Source organism: Lissotriton vulgaris, chromosome 3_1 (genome assembly GCF_964263255.1).
Source record: "Lissotriton vulgaris chromosome 3_1, aLisVul1.2, whole genome shotgun sequence".
Classification (NCBI taxonomy): domain Eukaryota; kingdom Metazoa; phylum Chordata; class Amphibia; order Caudata; family Salamandridae; genus Lissotriton; species Lissotriton vulgaris.
Genome location: NC_141689.1, coordinates 190,048,289 through 190,068,555, shown reverse-complemented (window position 1 = coordinate 190,068,555; position 20,267 = coordinate 190,048,289). Strand labels below are relative to the sequence as shown.

Below are 20,267 nucleotides of genomic sequence, written 5' to 3'. Positions count from 1 at the left end.
TCCCCCTTTTCTCTTCCCTTCCCGTTTTCTGAGACAGGCTAGCGCTTTTAGACCTCAGGGTGATATATGCGCTCAATTAAAAAAAACAATACAATACAAGAGCTGTTTAATAGAGTTACATATTTCTCGGGCTTATTCAGGACGGCCTCAATAGACAATCTGCACTTACGCTGGAAGAAACATTACTCAACATCAATAAGCAGGGAGCTAACAAACAAGAAAATAACTGGTTTAGAAATGTCCTAAAGGTTTAATGATGTACACGTTTGTCAATTGAAAGTGTAGCTTTTGGTCTAGGTTGTTAAGTGTGTGTGTGTGTGTGTGAGAGAGAGAGAGCAAGAGCTAGTGTGTGTGGGCATGCTTATCCGAGGTTTTCATTGAGCTTGGTGTCAGCAAACAACTCAAGCAGGACTCCCACCATAAGAAGAGCAAATGTTCTAAAGCTCCTTTTATTTATCGTTATTTATTGAAAGTGCCCTGCATGGGAAAAGCAAACGCAGCCGATTCAGCATGTGGTGTCAATTCCTGATTTTAGTCATGATAACTACCTTGTTACTAATAAATAGGATATGCTGGATTTTAAACAGTAAGCTATAAATTGGTACTGCAGCACAAGCGATGGGCCCTAAAAAGAGCACTTCCTAGGCGATAATGACCCTCCTGCCACCCCCCCCCCCCTTCTGATGGGCTTGTATATGTCTAAAACTATATAAATTCAAGCAGGGTCCCTCATGTGAATATTTAGCCATTATTAGAACACATTAGGATCATGTTTGGTTAAAGTCTCTTAACACCAAATATTTTGGTGTGTGATATAAGATTTACGTGGTACATGTATTAATTTGCTAAAACCCTGTTTCAGAGGAAAAAGGTTCAAGTGTGATCAACGGTACTGACAATACAGGCAACGATCAAAACTGGAATATTTTCAAAACAGAGAAAAATGTACCAGAAACAACCATTGTGTCACTGATCCAGGCGATGGAGAAAATCCAGTCTTTGTGTCCATCCTGAAAGAAACAAAAACACACAACTTGAAACCAGAGTATATGATGCTACAATATTGCATTAGTTACGAATACTGCCTATACAAAATGCTCTTTTCTTTCTAAATGTAAAACTGAGAAATAAAATCAATGGGTGCGAGAAAAAGTTAGGCACTTATCTGGGTGGGAGGATTTATATTATTGATGGTAGGGAGACAAAACTCTTCAGATAAAGGCAGAGGATCTTTTTGCACACTTGGATGATGGAACCACCAGAATACATTTGTCAGAATAAAGCACCCGAGTTGGTGTGTGAAGTTTCAGCTAAGAAACAAGATAAACTAATGCTAGATCATGCAGGCATTTAAAAAAGACCTAGAGCATTTAAGACAATCCTCGGTCAAAGGATTTTCGAGCAGAAAACATTTCCCTCTTCTAGTGCTAAAAATGCGTCCAAGCACATTGTGGACACAAGGCAAGCACTGGTTTGACACTGCAATTCTAAACCAGCACAAACATCAGTTCTGTGAGTGTTCAACAATGCAAAGCAGTTGAAAGCCCAAAGAAAAAATTATAAGACCAAGAAACTATTTGATGAGGCCTATATCATGCCAGAAATGTATATGAAATTAAACAAAGATTGCTATTTTATGCGATTTCTGACTCTGGATGCCTATTACACGAGGCCGATTCCACATATGCAAGGCGGATAACCTTTTTAGATCTTGTCCCTTCAAAACACAAAATATTTTGCAGAGCTCCCCACATGTTCTCTGTATGCTCACCCAGAAGGAGCTCTTTTTGATGCTCTTCCAAAAGAGCTCTGCTATGAAACTGGTGTGTTCAGCTGAATTAATCTACATAACGACATACGTTTACTTTGGAAATGCTGTAGAGATATTTTCATTTTGATTTAGCTTTCCACTGTCACCCTTCTCGGACTGGTGAGCTTTGTTCAGCTTCCTAGTCAGAGCCGACTAAAGATCTAGATTTTAGGATTGTGTGCGCGCAGATGTAGCTAGTCTGCTTGCCCTCCAACAAAGCTAAAATTCATGTTTGCATCATAATTGGTTGGCCTTTACTTTTAAGAGGCTTTATATTTTACCTTGGGTAAAGAATAAGGTTGTCAAACGCTCACTGCTATTGGAAATTATTAGCATTTCATTGTTTTCAAAAAGCTTTATTGACAAGATAGCACACAATGACATACTTGCACCAAATCAGAGCACCGTATACATGAATACAATCAGATATGACAAGGTTGTCTAATAATACAAATCATCAAAAAGCAACAACATGACAGATATGTCGTAGGTGCAACAGGACTGTGAACAAGAATAGGTGAAGAGGCACCTAGGCTGGTGGAGAGAGGACGAGCCGGGGCTGAAGGGAGCATGGACAGGCGGGAGCCAATCACTGACCTACACCTGCGTCAGCCGCGGACGGAGCGCCGGCGGGGAGCGCGGGAGAGGCCGCAGGGGTCTGGGAGGCACGACCCAGGAGGTAAGACTCAAAAGGGCCCCATATATCAAGTAGACGGGATCTAGCTGGCATGAGGTCCCGGAATTCAGACAATAGAATCTGCATCCTCGAGCCAATAGGCGAACTTGGGCGCAGGTTTGCGGCCCCAGCACATGGAGACCTTGCGCCACGCAAGAACAAGTAGCATGGCGATCAAGCAGCGGAAGGGCATCTGGGTAGAATTTAACAAAGCCTAAGAGGCAGAGCGGGGGGTCAGGCTCGACTGGCAACAAAGTAATCTCAGAAATAGCCGTGCAGACCTCGCGCCAGTAGGCGGAGTAGACGTAGGTGGAGACCTTGGGGCACAGCCAGGCAAGGTGGGAGAAGTCAGCAGCAGGAGCAGAGCAGCACAGGCATCTGTCGCTGGGGACGAGTCCTAACTTGTGCAGTTGAGCGGGGGTACGATAGAGCCCATGTAAGTAGTTAAACTGAATAAGGTGCAGGCGGTAGTTTGAGGACAATCACTTAATCTGGTTGCAACAGTAAAGCCAATCAGCTTGGGAGATTTCCACACCAAGGTCCTCACCCCATGCCATGCAAACCCGGTCAGTGTAGATGGAGGTAGCCACCAACGTGAGAGCATGCAGTTTAGTCACTAACTTCCGAGGGGAGGAGGATGAATACAAGAAATCAAGAGAAAAGAATGTGTTCCCCGGGTATAGATACGCTACGGAGTTCACCAAACGAATGGCGCGTTTAACCATTCCAGAGGACTGGATGATGAGCGATCGCATCAGAATCGCCGAAAGCATAGTAGCATCGGAGAAACGGCAAAGTCCCTCCCAGGCCCAGCGTAGGGTCTCGACTGTGTCAATCTCAGTGCGTGGGTGTTTGGCTGGGGCGGGCAGATCGGTGGTAAGCGTCCACGGGGCTGAAAGATCCGCCTCTATCGCCACATGTGGCTGGAAGGGAGTGGGATGAAGCCAAAAATGCAGAAAAATGGCCTGAGCACATAGAGCATAAAGCTTAAAATGAGGGGCACCTAGACCACCGTGGTGGAAGAGGTGTGGTGCAGGGCCCAGGGTGCCCGACTCCGGACCACAGGGTTCACGGTTCGATCCCCGGCTCCAGCGGCAGGTAGCCCAGCACCATGGGACTCTGGGCAATAGCTTGCTTAATCTTCCAGACGGCCCCCAGCGCCTGACACCTCCGTCGGAGGTAGCTGTGCGCTTTACAAATGCTGGCATTTTGTTTATTTATTTTTATTTACCACCATGTGACATTGGAAGAGTGAGAATGTCATACGCGATCCTGAGCTGCCTCCCAGCCCAGAACAAAGAGATGAGCAGCGAGCGGACTCTGCGAAAGAAGTGGGCAGTGAGGAGAACGGGGACTTCCATAAATAGATATAAAAGTTTCAGGAGCACGACCATCTTGGCGATTGCTATCCGACAGGCCAGGGCCAGGGCCAGCCGGCTCCAGAGGGAAATCTTGGACTCTAACCAGTCAACGGCACGACCGAAGTTAGCCCTCCAGAGTTCGTCCACATCCCTACTCAGCCAGATACCTAGATAGCGAGTGGGGCCAGACGCCCATACAAAAGTGTAGTCCGGGGTAAAAGGCGTGGTAGCGTCAGTGAGAGGAAAGAGGACGGACTTACTCCAGTTCACCTGTATGCCTAAATAGCCCCCAAACCGTATGATTTTGCGAACGAGGGGACTGAGATTTTCCTGTGGGTTTCGGACATATAGAGTGACATTGTCCGCATACAAGGAGACCAGAAGGACGCGGGCTGCGAAGCCAATGCCCATTGGGTGTGATGTTGCCGGAGTCTAGCCACAAGGGGCTCTATCGCGATGGCAAAAAGCATAGGTGACAGCGGGCACCCCTGACGGGTGCCTCGCCCTATGGGAATGGGATTAGATATTTGTCCATTTATCCAAAAATGGACAGTAGGAAGGGTGTATAGGAATAGGATTTTACGTATAAAAACCAGGCTAAAGCCCAGACGTGGAAGGGCCATTCTAGGGTATTGAAGGCTTTGATTTTGTGGAGAACGGAGAAGATGGTCCGAAAGTTATGGGAAGTTGCGCTGTCGGGAATAAGACCGGACTAATCGGGTGGGCAATATGCGGCATGAGAAGGCGAGTGGCAAGCACGTTGGCGCAGATCTTGTTAACAGTAGTTATGAGGGACAGGGGGCGATAGGAGTCCCGTAACACTGGAGGTTTGTCCGGCTTAAGAAGTAGGGTGAGCTTAGCTTCGCAGGGGGAGGTGGGGAGTTGGGGGGGGGGGGGGGGGGAGAGACCACTGTTGAAGGACTCGCTGTACATGACAGCCAGATGTGGTACCAGAAGCGGGGTGAAGGTCTTGTAGAAGGAGACAGGTAGGGCGTCTAGCCCGGGGGCCATGTCTCCAGGCATGCCGTTGATGGCAGCAAGGTTCTTTTCTTTAGAAAAGTGCTCGTCAAGGAGTTCCCGGTGATAGTTTTCAAGCTAGAGAAGTTCAAGGGTATCAAAATATTGGTCAAGGATCTCACGCGAGGGGGCAGATCCAGCCGTGTATAGTTGCGTATAAAAGGCTATAAATTGTGCCTGTATTTCTTCAGGGGACATGGTCTGAGATGGGCCGCCATCCTAGAGGGCTGTTATGTAGGACCCAGCGAGAGGCGGGCAGCCAGGGTTTCACTGGGCCAGTCACCCTCGCCAAAGTGACGCGCCCACGCCTCCCTACCGAGGAACAAGAGAGCTCCATTGGCTTCAGCAGCAAATTCAGTGTGTTTCTCTCGGAGCTGGGCAAGCATGTCAGGACTAGGGTTGAGAGCGTGAGAGGAGTCCAAGGATTTAATCTCAAATTCCAGTTTGTCGAGATTGCCGCGTATGGAGCCTAGAACCCCAGACTGTTTAGAGATGCACTTCCCGTGAATGACTACCTTGAAGCCCTCCCAGAGCGTGGAGAGAAAATCCACTGTGCTCTTGTTGAGCTCAAAGTAGTTAGTGATCGCGGTCTGGATCTCATCGCAGAATACAGAGTCTCGTAACGCATTGGAAAGGAGCAGCCAGGAAACAAGCACTGGCGTTGCCAATAGGTCTCGTATTAGGAAAGTTGGAGCTATTGGTTTTGTAAATGACAAAGCCCTTTATGTTTTGAAAATGAAAACAAAAATAAAAGGCATTCTTATTTGCAATTGTAATAGCTCCAACTTTCCTCCTGCGAGACCTATTGGCAATGCCAGTGCTTGTTTTGTTTCTTGGAGGGGGAGGCAAGACAGAGGCAAGGAGTGTGGCAAGTGGCCGGAGGGAAGCCAGGTGGGGGCGGGAGAGCCTGGTGGGGGGGCGGGAATAATAGCGAGGGGAGGAGAAGTGTGAATGCAACACAGAGATGCAAGCTGCTCTTTAGTACGGTCAGTCGCAAAAATGTTTTAAAAAATGTGAATGAAACATAAATAAAACAAGGTGTGTTGGGGGTTGATTAATGTTTTGGAGCAAAAGACCAGTAGGAAGGCACTGGCAGTTCTAAAAAGCAGGTGCTCAGATGAGTCCCTATCGGGCTCTCCATTTTTTCCCTCACCCAAAGGGTGAAAAAAAACATCTGAACTCTGAGGCAGTAACAACCGTAGCTGCCTTTGATGCAACTTCAAAGAGAATCGTTCTAGCTCTTTCATAGTGTCATGACTTCAGAACAGAAGCATTTTCAAAATTATATACAATGAAGCCATAGTTGTTGCTTATTTATCTTATGCAACTAATACCCATTGTCAAAGCCAATAGCCCTGGATTGTTGTAGGTGTAATTACAGAAGCAACAAAATACCAGTGGGGGCACACACTACGCTAAGCACAGATTTGTAGCTTAGGTGTTTTTAGGCCATGCCCTTAATTATAGCGACCACGCCCATTTGAGACACCCACCCATTATTTTCATCCCACTCAAAGTCCTGTAAACAGGGAAATGTCAAATCAGCAAACTGAGAAATTGACAACTATGTTCTTGTATAAATCATGTTTTCCTGTACTTTCTTTAGGTCATTTGAATTAACCGCAATGCCTTTGGACTATTACTCCCAGAATGCACTGGATTGTAACAAGGCGTCCTTGGTGACCAATCGCTCTGGGTCATCCCCTAGAAATGAATACCCTCCATCCATTCCTCCACAGTAACCGTAGTTTGTAGTTCAGTGCAGAAATATTTGTTGACATAAAATAAACTTTCAAACCAACTCTGTAATATAGTTAAACCCTGGGAGAAGAACATTCATCTCCGAAATATGCACGCTCCCTGCGTGACCACCGCTTTTCAAAAGTGAAAAGAAAACAAGTTACTTACCTGTAACTTTGGTTCCCCAGTATTGGTAACTTTCATAGATTCCCATGCTTTGTATCATTCCCCGTCGTCGGAATGGGAGCCTCGGTAAATAGAAAATACCATAGTAGTAAGCACAAAGTGAAAAAATAGGCCTAGGCCTCATCTCATTTTGTAGCTTATCCACCTCTTTTTGTAAAAGAGACCAAACTTCTGCAGTAGCCAATCAGAGCAGCCTCACCCCATAGAACCTTCCTGAGAGAAGCTCAGAGCCTCAGATTTTCGTAGCCGTTGTGAACAGCTATCCACCAAGACAAGAAGACTGAGCTTTCCCAGGGGAGGCAGGTGGGCGCATGGGAATCTATGAAAGTTACCAATACTGGGGAACCAAAGTTACAGGTAAGTAACTTGTTTTCTTGCCCCAGTATTGGGACTTTCATAGATTCCCATGCTTTGTATCAGAGTAACCAGCAGTAAACAGAAAAGCATATTTTGCAATTTGTGAACCTGAAAATGTCACACACTTCTGATCAGAAAAGTAGAAACACATTAGGATCATAAAACATGACAATAACGCAGTAATACAAAATATGCAAACAGGAAGGCGGGATAGAAAGGAAAGCTCACCGACTCATTGGAAAAGATTCCTCAAAACTGCCTGGCCCACTGCCGCATCCTCTTTCACAGAAGAATCCAAACAGTAGTGGCGAGTGAAGGTGTGGACACTGCTCCATGTCGCTGCTCTACAAATGTCCTTGATTGTGACCCCTGCGAATAGAGCTGTCGATGAAGCCATTGATCTTGTAGAGTGAGCACGAACTGCTCGCTGCAGTGGTTTTCCAGCCGCCTGGTGGCAAAATTGAATTGTATAGCACTGGAAATCCAGCGGGAAATCCAGGCTTTAGAAACTGGACACCCCTTGCGAGGAGCACTGAAAGAAACAAAAAGCTGTGAAGACTTTCTGAACTGTCTTGTCCGCTCCAGGTAGAATTTCAGGCATTTGTGAATGTCCAAAGAGTGCAAAGTTCTTTCCGCTGGTGTGGAAGGCTGTGGAAAGAACGGTTTTAAGACCACAGGCTCATTTAGGTGGAATTCTGAAGGTACCTTCGGGATAAATTTAGGATTCGTTCTTAGGATCAGAACATTATTCTTGAATTGTAGAAAAGGTTCCTCAATTGTGAAAGCTTGGAGCTCACTTACTCTTCGAGCCGATGTCAGGGCCAAGGGAAGAGCCAGTTTCCAGGAAAGAAACTTAAGGTCAGACTTATGAACAGGCTCAAAAGGGGCTTTCATGAGATATGACAAGACTAGATTCAAATGCCAGGCTGGTGGTGGCGGCCGGACTGGAGGAAAGACTCTGAATAAACCCTTCAGAAATTGTTTGATAATTCTCGCTGACCATAGGGAAGGACCTGAAGATGAACGTCTGAATGTAGAAATGGCCGCCAGACGTACTTTCACAGAAGATGGAGCCAATCCAGATTTAGCCAGAGAAAGTAAGTAAGGCAAGAGTTGGTGCGGAGCAGAAGTATATGGGTGTAAACCTTCCTTCCGACACCAAACACAGAATCTCTTCCACTTAGCCCGATAGGTCTTGTTGGTACTAGGCGCTCGGGCCTGGGCCAAAATGTCCCTACATTCCCCTGAGAGATTTAAACCTTGGAACTCTCGTAACTCAGGAGCCACGCTGTCAATCGCAGCGACTTCAAGTCCGGATGTAGAACCTGTCCGTGAGACATTGTTAACAGTGTTGGAACAGGATGCAGGAGAACTGGCTGGTCCTGGGAGAGGAGAAGAAGTTCCGAGTACCAAAACTGTCTGGGCCATGCTGGAGCGATCAGAATCATCCTGCACGGTTCCACCTTGAGCTTGCTGATCAACCTCGGGATCAGCGGAATGGGAGGAAAGGCGTAAACAAAGGCGCCTGACCAAGCAATCAAAAGCGCATTCCCCAAGGATTCCCGATGGTGAACCCTGCTTGCGAAGGACTGGCATTTGGCGTTCTGGGGAGTTGCAAACAGGTCGATGGATGGTGTCCCCCATCGTGCAAAGAGCTCCTCCAGAACGGTCTGGTCTAGTTCCCACTCGTGAGAGACAGTCCTTTGGCGACTCAAAGCGTCTGCCCTGACATTGAGTGTCCCCGCTAGATGTTCCGCTGAGAGGGAGATATTGTTCTGGATCACCCAATTCCACAGCGTCTGGGCTTCCCTGGAGAGGGTGGAGGATCTTGTTCCGCCCTGTTTGTTTATGTAGTGCATGGCTGTGGTGTTGTCCGTACGAACCAGCACTGCACGGTTGCGAATCCTCGGAAGAAAAGCTTGTACAGCCAGACGGATAGCGAGAAGTTCCAGAAGGTTGATATGGAACTTGACCTGGACTGGACGCCAATGGCCGCTGACCTTTAGCTCTTGGAGGACCGCTCCCCATCCCTCCATGGAAGCATCCGTTGTCAAAACAATGGGAGATGATGGAAGTCAGAACGATAAACCCCTGGAAAGATTGTCTTTCAGCAACCACCAGCCGCCTGCCTTTCTCATTTCCGGGGTAACGACAATCCTGTCGTCGAAGGATCCTGTGACCTGTCGCCATTGCTTGTCCAATTGTTCCTGCAGTGGACGCATTCTGAGTCTGCAGTGTGGAACTAATGGTATGCAGGATGAAATCGATCCGAGAAGCGATTTGTACCTGTAAACTGTCAGTGTCTTTCGAGATTGAAGAAGCCGAGCTGAACAAATCAGTTTGTTCTGGCGCTCCTCCGGTGAAAAGGCTAGGCAACTCTCTGTGTCCAGGATGGCCCCTAGGAACCTCGCTGTCCTGGAGGGGCATAGAACAGATTTTTCCTTGTTGAGTCGAAGACCTAGTTGCTCGAACAGTTCTTTGCATGACCTGACCGCCTTGGACGCTTCTAGAGCAGATGGAGCCTTTAGCAGCCAATCGTCCAGATATGGAAAAACCTGTATAGCTTGCCTCCTGAGAAAGGCTGCAACTGGAGCCAGAATCTTTGTGAAGATCCGCGGAGCGGACTGGAGACCAAACGGTAGTACTTTGAATTGAAAGTGGCTCTTGCCCACTGTAAATCGAAGATATTGCCTGTGAGCTGGATGAATAGGAACGTGGAAGTAAGCGTCTTCCAAATCTAGGGTCGCCATGTAATCCCCTGGATTGAGAAGAAGGAGGATGTCCTGAAGAGTGACCATCCTTAAGGACAACTTTACGAGATAAGTGTTGAGCTGCCGTAGATCTAAAATTGGACGCCACTTGTCCTTTGTCTTCCGAACCAGGAAGAACCTGGAATAGAACCCTTTCCCCTTCTGAGAAAGGGGTACAGGCTCTACCGCCCCCTTGGTGAAAAGTTGGTGGGCTTCGAGATGAAGGAGCTTGAGATGTTTGGGAGGAAAGGCGTCCGGCGCTCTTGTTGGAGGGAGGTCTTGAAACTCCAACGTGTGTCCTTCTTTGACGATCTGTAGGACCCACTGATCTGATGTAATGATCATCCAGTTGTTGAGGCAATGGGCAATCCTGCCCCCCACTGATGTTAATGAGGGAACAGGAACAGTGGAAAGAGCCACCTGGCCGCTATTGTTTCCTGGTGTTGTCTCTCCTATGCTGCCCCTGACGTCCTCTAGGCTGCTGGCGAGAGAAAGAACCCCTCAGAGTACTGAGGTTTATATGTCTGGCTAGACTGTGAGCCGGAAGAGTAGCGATTCTGATTTCCTCCTCTATACGAGGAGAATCCTTTACCTCTAGCTCCCCTGAAGGGTACTTTGCGATACTGCAATGTTCCTAAGGACTTGGCTGTATCGGTGTCCTTTATGCCCTGTAGGGCGTCATCGAAGTGCTTGCCAAACAGCATTTCTCCGTCGTATGGCAGATCTAAGATTCTATTCTGCACTTCTTGCCTGAACCATGTGGCCTTCAACCACCCTTGGCGTCGCAGAACCGCCGAACCGGCAAGTGCTCGAAATGCGGTGGTCGCTATATCCATTGCAACATCAATGACCTCCGAGGAGGCCCACTCCCCTTCAAGCAAAATTTTCTTCACTTCTTCTTTAGAAGAATCCTGCAATTCCTCTATAAATGGAGCAAGGTCGCACCACATCTGGCGATCATAACTTCCCAGAATTGCTAAAGCATTGGCTGCTCTAACCAGAAGACTGGCCATTGCTGAAAATCTTTTACCTACATTGTCTAGGCGCCTGCCCTCCTTATCTGGTGGTGTAGTCAGTGGCGTGGATGGATTTTTAGATTTGCTTTGGGCGGCTTGAGAAATGACCGAGTCCGGTTTCGGTTGGCCAAGCAAACATGCCGGACTGCCATCAGGTGCTTTGTACTTTTTCTCTAGTCTTGGTAGCACCGGGAGGACTGTGGCCGGGTTGTGCATAGCCTTCAAGCCCTCAGACCAGACATGCTCAATGATTGGTATGGACCGTACTGATTTCCTGAATGGTTCCTTAAAGTCATATAAGAAACATTCTGATTGAACCATGGTCACTGGGAGCCCAAATCTTTTGGAAGCCCGTTCCATTAGGTTGTGAAAACCTCCAACGTCCGCTGGAGGCGAGGAAGTGTTGTCTGGATCTGCGTTGTCTGGATCCGTCGGGTCAGTAGGATTCCAAGGCGCCTGTTGATCCTGATCAGGATCCGCTTGTTGGTCTGCATCCGAAGAAGCAGTGTCATCATCGGTATCATGCACTTGCACCACCTCATGTGGGCGCTCTTCCGGCGCAGTGGTACGCTCTCTTGGAGGTAAAGAGTGGTCTGCCACAGGTTGCAATGTTTGAGGCGGAGGTGTCGGAGGACGCACTCGTTGAGCTTCTTGAGGAGTAGGGAAACGTTTCCGGTAGTCCTGCAACATAAATTGTAGATCCGCAACCAAACTGGACGGCATCGCCACCATCCCTTCTGGTACCTGACGTGTAGGCTGCTGCAAAGGCATCTGCCTGGTAGTAGCGTGCTCCTCCTCATAGTAATGTTCCGGAACATAGTGCTGGCGTTCCATCTCTCCTTCCTCAGAACTAACATCCTGAACCTTAACCTGTAGGTCAGATGGGCTATATGCTTGTCCGAATTCACTAAAAGTCTCTTCATCAGAGTCGTCCTCCAACAGAAGATTAGGTGGAAATTTCTGAACCTGTCGCGGAGACGTCATCTCTGGCGTTATTAGCTTCTTTCTACGTGAAAAAACAAGTTTTTCAGATGATTCCGTCGTCGACGACATCGTCGACGAGGTCGTCGTCGTCGACAGCAACTCTTTATGGGACTGCGTCGACGATGGAAGCGCCGTCGTAGACACTGTTCTCGTCGTCGAGGATTGCGTCGTCGACGAGGTGAAACTCATCGTCGACGATGGTGGTAGCGTCGACGAACTCGTCGTCAGCAACATGGTAACTGGCGTCGTCGACACAGTCGTCGTCGACCTCGTCATCGCCGTCGACGCCAGCTTCACGGTCATCGTCGTCAACGTGGAGATGGTCATTCTCGTCGACGACGAGCAGGAATCAGGAGCTTTGAAAACCGTCGACGGTGCAGGCGTCGTCGACGAGCCCGTCGACGAGGCAACTTTCACAGAGCTGTCCTTTTTTACACTCGTCGTCGACGTACCCGATAGTTTAACCGTCGACGACCTCTACTTCTTGTCTGAAGCGACCTCCTGAACAGAAGTTGAAGGCTTCTTGACCCCTCTATCCTTCTCAGAGGGAGGTGAAGAGATAGTTGTAGACTTTTTCACCTTTTTTGAGGGTTGTGACTCCTCAGGCTTACCCGATCCTGTCGTCGACGACGGAATCATCTCCTTTTCACCGTGGTGAGGAGATTTTAGGGAAGCAGGCCTGTCAGACCTATCAGAGGTCCCTGGTAAGGCCTTGTGACGGGACTCGCCTGAAGTAGAAGGGGGAGACCTACCCCTCTTCTGAGACTTCTTAGATGACACCATCGACGAGGAGCCCTCACTGTCCGAAGACATAATGTCCTTACAGTCCTTCATCTTTTGAAGCCATGTGAGGAGACGTCCTTCCCTGTCCCTCAAGGTCTTTGCTGAGAAGGTTCTGCAAATCGGGCAACTTGTAGGTTTATGGTCCGGATACAGGCAGTATATACAGTCCATATGTTTGTCATCGACAAACAACCTCTTTTTGGAGCAGGTGGCACAGGCTCTAAAAAGGGCTTTTTTCTCCTTGTCAGACATGACGAAAAGAAATCCAAGTTGTTGAAGAAATAGTCAGAAAAACTGAAGAAACTGAGCAGAGCTCAATGGAGACTCCCTTGCACAACGTGCGGTAGAAAATCTGAGGCTCTGAGCTTCTCTCAGGAAGGTTCTATGGGGTGAGGCTGCTCTGATTGGCTACTGCAGAAGTTTGGTCTCTTTTACAAAAAGAGGTGGATAAGCTACAAAATGAGATGAGGCCTAGGCCTATTTTTTCACTTTGTGCTTACTACTATGGTATTTTCTATTTACAGAGGCTCCCATTCCGACAACGGGGAATGATACAAAGCATGGGAATCTATGAAAGTTCCAATACTGGGGCAACCTAATTGCTCCCTGTAACCCGAAAATGAGCTATGCAAATGAGCCCCGCCTGGCCGGTCAGGGCAGGGCAGCCCGTGGTATTTTGGAGGGTGGGGGGGGAGGGGGGTGGGAGGAGAATGTTGAGGCGGGCAAGGGAAGGAAGACGTGTTGAGAGGGGAAGGGAAGGAAGGACAAAGGTTAAAAGGGTGCGTGTGAGCAGAGGAGTAATGTTGGACAGGCCCCAGAAAAGGGCTCGCTCCCTCCCCGCATGACAGAGCCAGGACACCAACTCTCCAGAAGCTACCCACAGAAGCAACCCGTGACCCGTCCCACACGGGACGCCTGCCCCCGAACATCTCTGTATCACTGGCCCGGGCCACCGCCAGCACCATTGCCCGGGCCCAGCCGCCATCTTGGACACTGCACCACGAGGCCGCGTGGCCTCAGCTCGACCCTAACCCTGGGCCTGGCCAGGCCCCGACATCCCGGCACCACCATCCACCCAGGAGGTGAACGGACCACTTGGCAGGTCAATGGGAGAGAGGAGTTTCGATGGCTCTCCCCCACCAGGTGCCGATCGCCCCCAGCCTCCCCGGGCGCTGGCTCCACCCCCCTGCTGGGTGTCTGGACTCCCTCATCCCGGACCTCCCGACCTCCAAATGCGAGGGTCCGGACATCAAAGGGCACCAGACCTATAACTGGGGCAGCTCCAGAGCAGGAAGGCAGTTGTATCCTGGAGTCGAGAGACACTGTGAAGAACTCATCCTTGACGGACTGCTGGCGCTGCCGCAGCCCTGCCTTGTGAACTGTCGTCCTGCCTGCTGGCGCTGCCGCGGCCTTCTGCAACCTTCATCCTCGTCGGGACCTGCTGGCGCTGCCGCGGCCTCTTGCAACCACCATCCTCGTCGGGACCTGCTGGCGCTGCCGCGGCCCGTTGCAACCACCGCCTTCGTCGGGACCTGCTGGCGCTGCCGCGGCCCGTTGCCACCTACGATCTCCTCGGGACCTGCTGGCGCTGCCGCGGCCCGTTGCCACCTACGATCTCCTCGGGACCTGCTGGCGCTGCCGAGGCCCGACCTCCTAGAACGCCGAGCTCGAGGATTGTGAGCTAACCATCATTTCATCTCAACTACCAGTTCGGTAACAAGACTGTCCCGCTACCCCCTTTTCCTTCAAAGAAACTAGAATCGAGGGGACCCCTGTGTCCTTACCTCCTTGTACCATACTACCGTACTTCAAGATTTGCTTATAAAGAACGTTAAACCTTATCTTTGTGTGGTGTCCATCTGTGGGGGGAAGTTACTTGTCTGTACGATCGCTGAAGACGGCTCTCCCCGGAGGGCTCTCCCCTTGTCCTCGGCCGACCCTCCAGTTCCCGTCTAACATTGGTGGCCAGCGGCGCGATCCGAACCAACGCGTACCGTACAGAGAGTAACTCACCACACGACTAAACCACAATGTCAACCAAAGAGAGCGGATCCACAGAGAAATTCCAGATGGAGAAATTAGAAGAGTACAGCCATCGAGAGCTAAAACAATTTTGCATAGAACTGGGCATTGCTACCACCGGTCTGAGCACGAAAGAAGACTTCAAACACGCCCTAGAATCTTGGGCGGAAACCGGTGCCGTCAGACCCCGGGACCAAGACGTCGAAGCACCAGAGACAAACACCACTTCTCCCGAAGAAAGGAGAGCGGGTCTCTCCCGGGAAGAGATCCAAGAACGAGAAAAAAGCAGACTCCACGAATTAGAGTTGGCACGGCTCAAGTTGGACGGAGAGCTGAAACTAGCGGAACAAAAACTGAACTTAGAACACTTACGGCTCCGAGAAGAGCGGGAAGAAAAGCAAAGACAAAGAGAACTCGAAGAAAAAAGACTGGCATACGAACACGAGCGCAAGCTAGCTGAAATCGAACTGCGAAAACAAAAAGAACTAGGGGTGCCCGAGCAACCGCGCACCCCAGGCGCTACAGAACAAAAGGTCCACATCCCCAAAGACGTCGTCCGAGAATATTATCAGAACGACGACATACAACAGTGGTTCAAGGCCTATGAGATCGCCATGACCTCCCACCGGATCGATCGAAGTGACTGGGGAGCCGGCCTATGGGGGAAGTTCGTCAATGAAGGCCGCGATGCCCTGCTACAGCTACCGGACCATCAGATGACGTCCTATGATCACATGAAGGCCGCCCTCCTCACTCGATATGGGCTCACGCCCGAGATGTACCGCCAGAGGTTCCGCGACTGCACCCGGATCCCGGGTACAACTTGGGTAGAATATGTGAACTATTTCAGCCGAGCCTTCGAGGGATGGATCAAGGGTAGCCGCGTAACCACCTACGAGCAACTCTTCAACCTCATTGTATGGGAGCACCTCTCCAACAACTGCTTCGTCGAGCTCAGGCAGCACCTCCTCGACAGTAAATTGACTGACCCTCGGCAGCTCGCCGCTGAGGCTGACCGTTGGGAGAGCACCCTAGTGGCCCGGAGTGGGCCAAACGAGCAGAACCGAAACAACCAAGGTCACCATCGTCCTCGAGGAGGAGGCCAGGGCCGGGGCAGAGATGCCGTCCCGGCAGCTCCCGCCAACAACACCCCGACCCCGGCTGGGCGGGGGAACCCTCCGATGCGCCCAGGGTTCCGAGCCAATGTTACTTGCCATCGGTGCCAGCGGGTCGGCCACTATGCCAGCGACCCGAACTGCCCAAAGAACCAGACTCCCGGGCCCCGCCAGGTCGCGGCCGCCACCCTAGGAGAAGAACAAACTTCCGAAGAGCATGAAGAATACGAGCAAGAGCAGCCCGAGTGGGAACCTGCCGCCATGGTCCTGGCTTGCCTAGGGGGAAGAGACATGATCCCGCGGGTCCCCCTACCCGCAAACACCAGAAAATACAGCCAGTGGGTGAACATAAATGGACGCAAGGCCGAAGCCCTGCGTGACACAGGGGCCAGTGTGACGGCCGTCCGCTGTCACCTGGTGACCCCAGAACAAACCCTGCCAAACGTTCTTTGCCCCGTCCGATCGGCCGACAATTCTGAGAGCCTGTGTCGGATGGCCTGTGTCCCCTTCGAATGGGGAGGAGTGTCCAGCATGCTAAAAGTGACTGTCCGCGATGATGCCCCCGTGGACTGCCTCCTGGGAAACAATCTCGAGAGTTCCCCGTGGGCGGCCGTTGAGAGAAGAGAACACCTGGGGATGTTGGGCCTCCCGGACTGGGCGTGCGTAACAACCCGGTCCATGGCCGCCCGTGCCATCCCCAGACCCGAAGAACCCGAATGGCCAGCACCTCCTCCCTCGATCACTCCAGAGGAAGACACCGTCCATACTGACCCCCCAGAACAAGCCCAGGAAGAGCCCGCTCAGCCCCAGGACCTTCCAGACCTGGCTCAGTGGCGTCAAGAGGGGGGCCCACCCAAGAACAATTCCGGCAGGTGCAAAAGACCTGTCCCTCCCTCGAGGGACACCGACAGCAAGCCCTCGCCCAGAGTGCGGGAGACACCGCAGGGGCGCACTGGATCTACTGGGACAATGACCTACTGTACAGCGAGCAAAGAATCGCAGAATTGGGGGCCAGTCGGGTACTGGTGGTGCCCCTCCGCTTCAGAGACTTCCTTTTGAACTTGGCACATGATGTCCCCCTGGCTGGGCACCTGGGGCAAGACAAAACCTACAACCGTCTGGTGACCCACTTTTACTGGCCAAAGATGCGAAATGACGTTTCCAACCACTGCCGGGCCTGCCCCACCTGCCAGGCCAGCGGAAAGAGCGGCCGAAAACTCAAGGCACCCCTGCAACCATTCCCCGTCGTCACCACCCCGTTCGAACGGGTGGGAATAGACATTGTGGGGCCCCTGGACCCCAGAACAGCACAAGGGCACCGATTCATCCTGGTCCTGGTGGACCACGCCACCCGCTATCCCGAGGCCATTCCCCTTCGAACAGTGACAGCACCAGTGGTAGGCCGAGCCCTAATGGGGGATCTTCTCGCGAGTGGGCTTCCCCCGGGAGATCGTCAGTGACCGGGGCACGAACTTTATTTCGAAATATATGAAATCCCTCTGGCAGCAGTGCGGAGTCACCTACCGATTCACAACCCCCTATCACCCGCAAGGAAACGGACTGGTCGAGCGGTTCAACCGCACACTCAAGGAGATGATTATGGGGCTGGAGGAACCCCTACGCCGCCAGTGGGACGTGCTACTCCCGTGCCTCCTCTTCGCCTATCGAGAAGTCCCCCAGAAGTCCCTCGGTTTCAGCCCCTTCGAGCTCCTGTACGGACACCCTGTCCGAGGGCCTCTCAGCCTAGTTAAAGAAGAATGGGAAATGGCCCCCCTGAAAACCCCTCCAGACGTCTATAAGTACCTCCTGACCCTCCGCAACCAGACCAGGCAATTCAGAGAGATCGCTAAAGCCAATCTTGAGGCCAGTCAGGAGGACATGAAGAAATGGTACGATCAACATGCCTCCTCCATTGAGTTCGAACCTGGTCAGCAGGTGTGGGTGATGTCCCCCACCGAACCTTGTGCCTTGCAAGATAAATGGACAGGACCCTTCAAGGTGGTCGAACGCAAGGGCCCTGTCACCTATCATCGACATGGAGTCCCCCCGAAACCCCCTCCGGGTCCTCCACGCCAACAGACTCAAACCGCACTTCGTGCGCTCGGAGCTCAGCCTACTGATGGCTACAGACAGTGGGGCAGAAGAAGACTCCGAGCCCCTCCCTGACCTTCTGAGGACCCGGGAAAGAGATGGTTCCGTGGACGGGGTCCGACTCTCCGATGCCCTGACCCCGGAACAGCACCAAGACTGTCGGACCCTCCTGCTGCAATTTGCAAACCTGTTTTCCCTCACCCCCGGGGTCACCCCCTGGTGCCTTCACGACGTGGACACCGGGGACAGTACTCCTATCCGACACCGGGCGTACCGAGTCCCAGACCGGGTGCGCGCCTGCATCCAAGAAGAGGTCGCCAAAATGCTCACGCTCGGAGTCATCGAGCCCTCAGACAGCCCCTGGGCCAGCCCAGTCGTACTGGTACCCAAAGCGGCTGCCCCGGGCACCACCCCCGAGCTCCGGTTCTGCGTCGACTATCGGGGTCTGAACGCTGTCACCCGAACCGACGCTCATCCTATCCCCCGAGCAGATGAACTGGTCGACCGCATGGGGGCTGCCCGCTACCTAAGCATCTTCGACCTGACAGCGGGCTACTGGCAGATCGGCCTCACCCCCAGGGCCCAAGAACGATCCGCTTTCTCCACCCCGGATGGGCACTACCAGTTCACTGTGATGCCCTTCGGTATGAAAAACGCTCCAGCCACTTTTCAACGACTTGTGAACCAGGTATTGGCGGGCCTCGAAGACTTCAGCGCCGCCTACCTGGACGATATCGCGGTATACAGCCGCCACTGGTCAGACCACCTCTGCCACCTCCGAGAGGTCCTGCAGGCCCTTCAGCGAGCTGGCCTCACCATTAAGGCCAGCAAATGCCAAATCGGCCAAGGGTCCGTGACCTACCTTGGACACCAAGTGGGGAGCAGTGTGGTGGCCCCCCTCCAACTCAAGATCGCTGCCATCCAGTCCTGGCAGCCCCCCGTCACCCAAACCGAGGTACGAGCCTTCTTGGGGCTCACCGGATACTACCGGCGGTTTGTGAAGGACTATGGCAGCATTGTGGGGCCCCTCACGGAACTCACATCCAAGAAGCATCCCATAACGGTCAATTGGACCCCAGACTGTCAAGCGGCCTTCGAGAAACTGAAGGCCGCCATGTGCACCGCCCCGGTGCTCCAGGCCCCCGACTACAGCCGTGAGTTCATCGTCCAGACTGATGCCTCAGACCATGGCATTGGGGCCGTCCTCTCCCAACTAAACCCCGAGGGAATCGACCAACCAGTGGCCTTCATCAGCCGACGCCTACTGGCCAGAGAACAGCGCTGGAGTACCATCGAGCGGGAGGCCTTCGCAGTGGTGTGGGCCCTCAAGAAGCTCCGACCCTACCTCTTCGGTACCCACTTTCGGGTACAAACAGATCATCGCCCCCTGCAATGGTTAATGCAGATGCGGGGGGAGAATCCCAAACTGTTGCGATGGTCCATCTCCCTGCAGGGGATGGACTTCACTGTGGAGCATCGCCCTGGCCAAGACCACGCCAATGCGGATGGCCTGTCACGCTTTTTCTGCCTCGACGAGGAGAGTCCCCAAGAGGATGGGTGACTCTCCCCGCCTTCAGCTGGGGGGGACGCATGTTGGACAGGCCTCAGAAAAGGGCTCGCTCCCTCCCCGCATGACAGAGCCAGGACACCGACTCTCCAGAAGCTACCCACAGAAGCAACCCGTGACCCGTCCCACACGGGACGCCTGCCCCCGAACATCTCTGTATCACTGGCCCGGGCCACCGCCAGCACCATTGCCCGGGCCCAGCCGCCATCTTGGACACTGCACCACGAGGCCGCGTGGCCTCAGCTCGACCCTAACCCTGGGCCTGGCCAGGCCCCGACATCCCGGCACCACCATCCACCCAGGAGGTGAACGGACCACTTGGCAGGTCAATGGGAGAGAGGAGTTTCGATGGCTCTCCCCCGCCAGGTGCCGATCGCCCCCAGCCTCCCCGGGCGCTGGCTCCACCCCCCTGCTGGGTGTCTGGACTCCCTCATCCCGGACCTCCCGACCTCCAAGTGCGAGGGTCCGGACATCAAAGGGCACCAGACCTATAACTGGGGCAGCTCCAGAGCAGGAAGGCAGTTGTATCCTGGAGTCGAGAGACACTGTGAAGAACTCATCCTTGACGGACTGCTGGCGCTGCCGCAGCCCTGCCTTGTGAACTGTCGTCCTGCCTGCTGGCGCTGCCGCGGCCTTCTGCAACCTCCATCCTCGTCGGGACCTGCTGGCGCTGCCGCGGCCCGTTGCCACCTACGATCTCCTCGGGACCTGCTGGCGCTGCCGCGGCCCGTTGCCACCTACGATCTCCTCGGGACCTGCTGGCGCTGCCGCGGCCCGACCTCCTAGAACGCC

General features: G+C 52.3%; 1 protein-coding gene across 2 annotated transcripts in view; it reads right to left on the bottom strand.

Annotated features, from left to right (window-relative positions):
- The window catches only part of DCAF12 (DDB1 and CUL4 associated factor 12), a 269,091-nt gene that overhangs the window by 180,068 nt on the left and 68,756 nt on the right, over positions 1–20,267 (bottom strand). For both annotated transcript variants that reach the window (XM_086960298.1, XM_086960299.1), the window contains one exon: positions 950–1,010. In XM_086960298.1, coding sequence (XP_086816424.1) covers positions 950–1,010 — 61 coding nt within the window. The remainder of the gene's footprint in view (positions 1–949; positions 1,011–20,267) is intronic.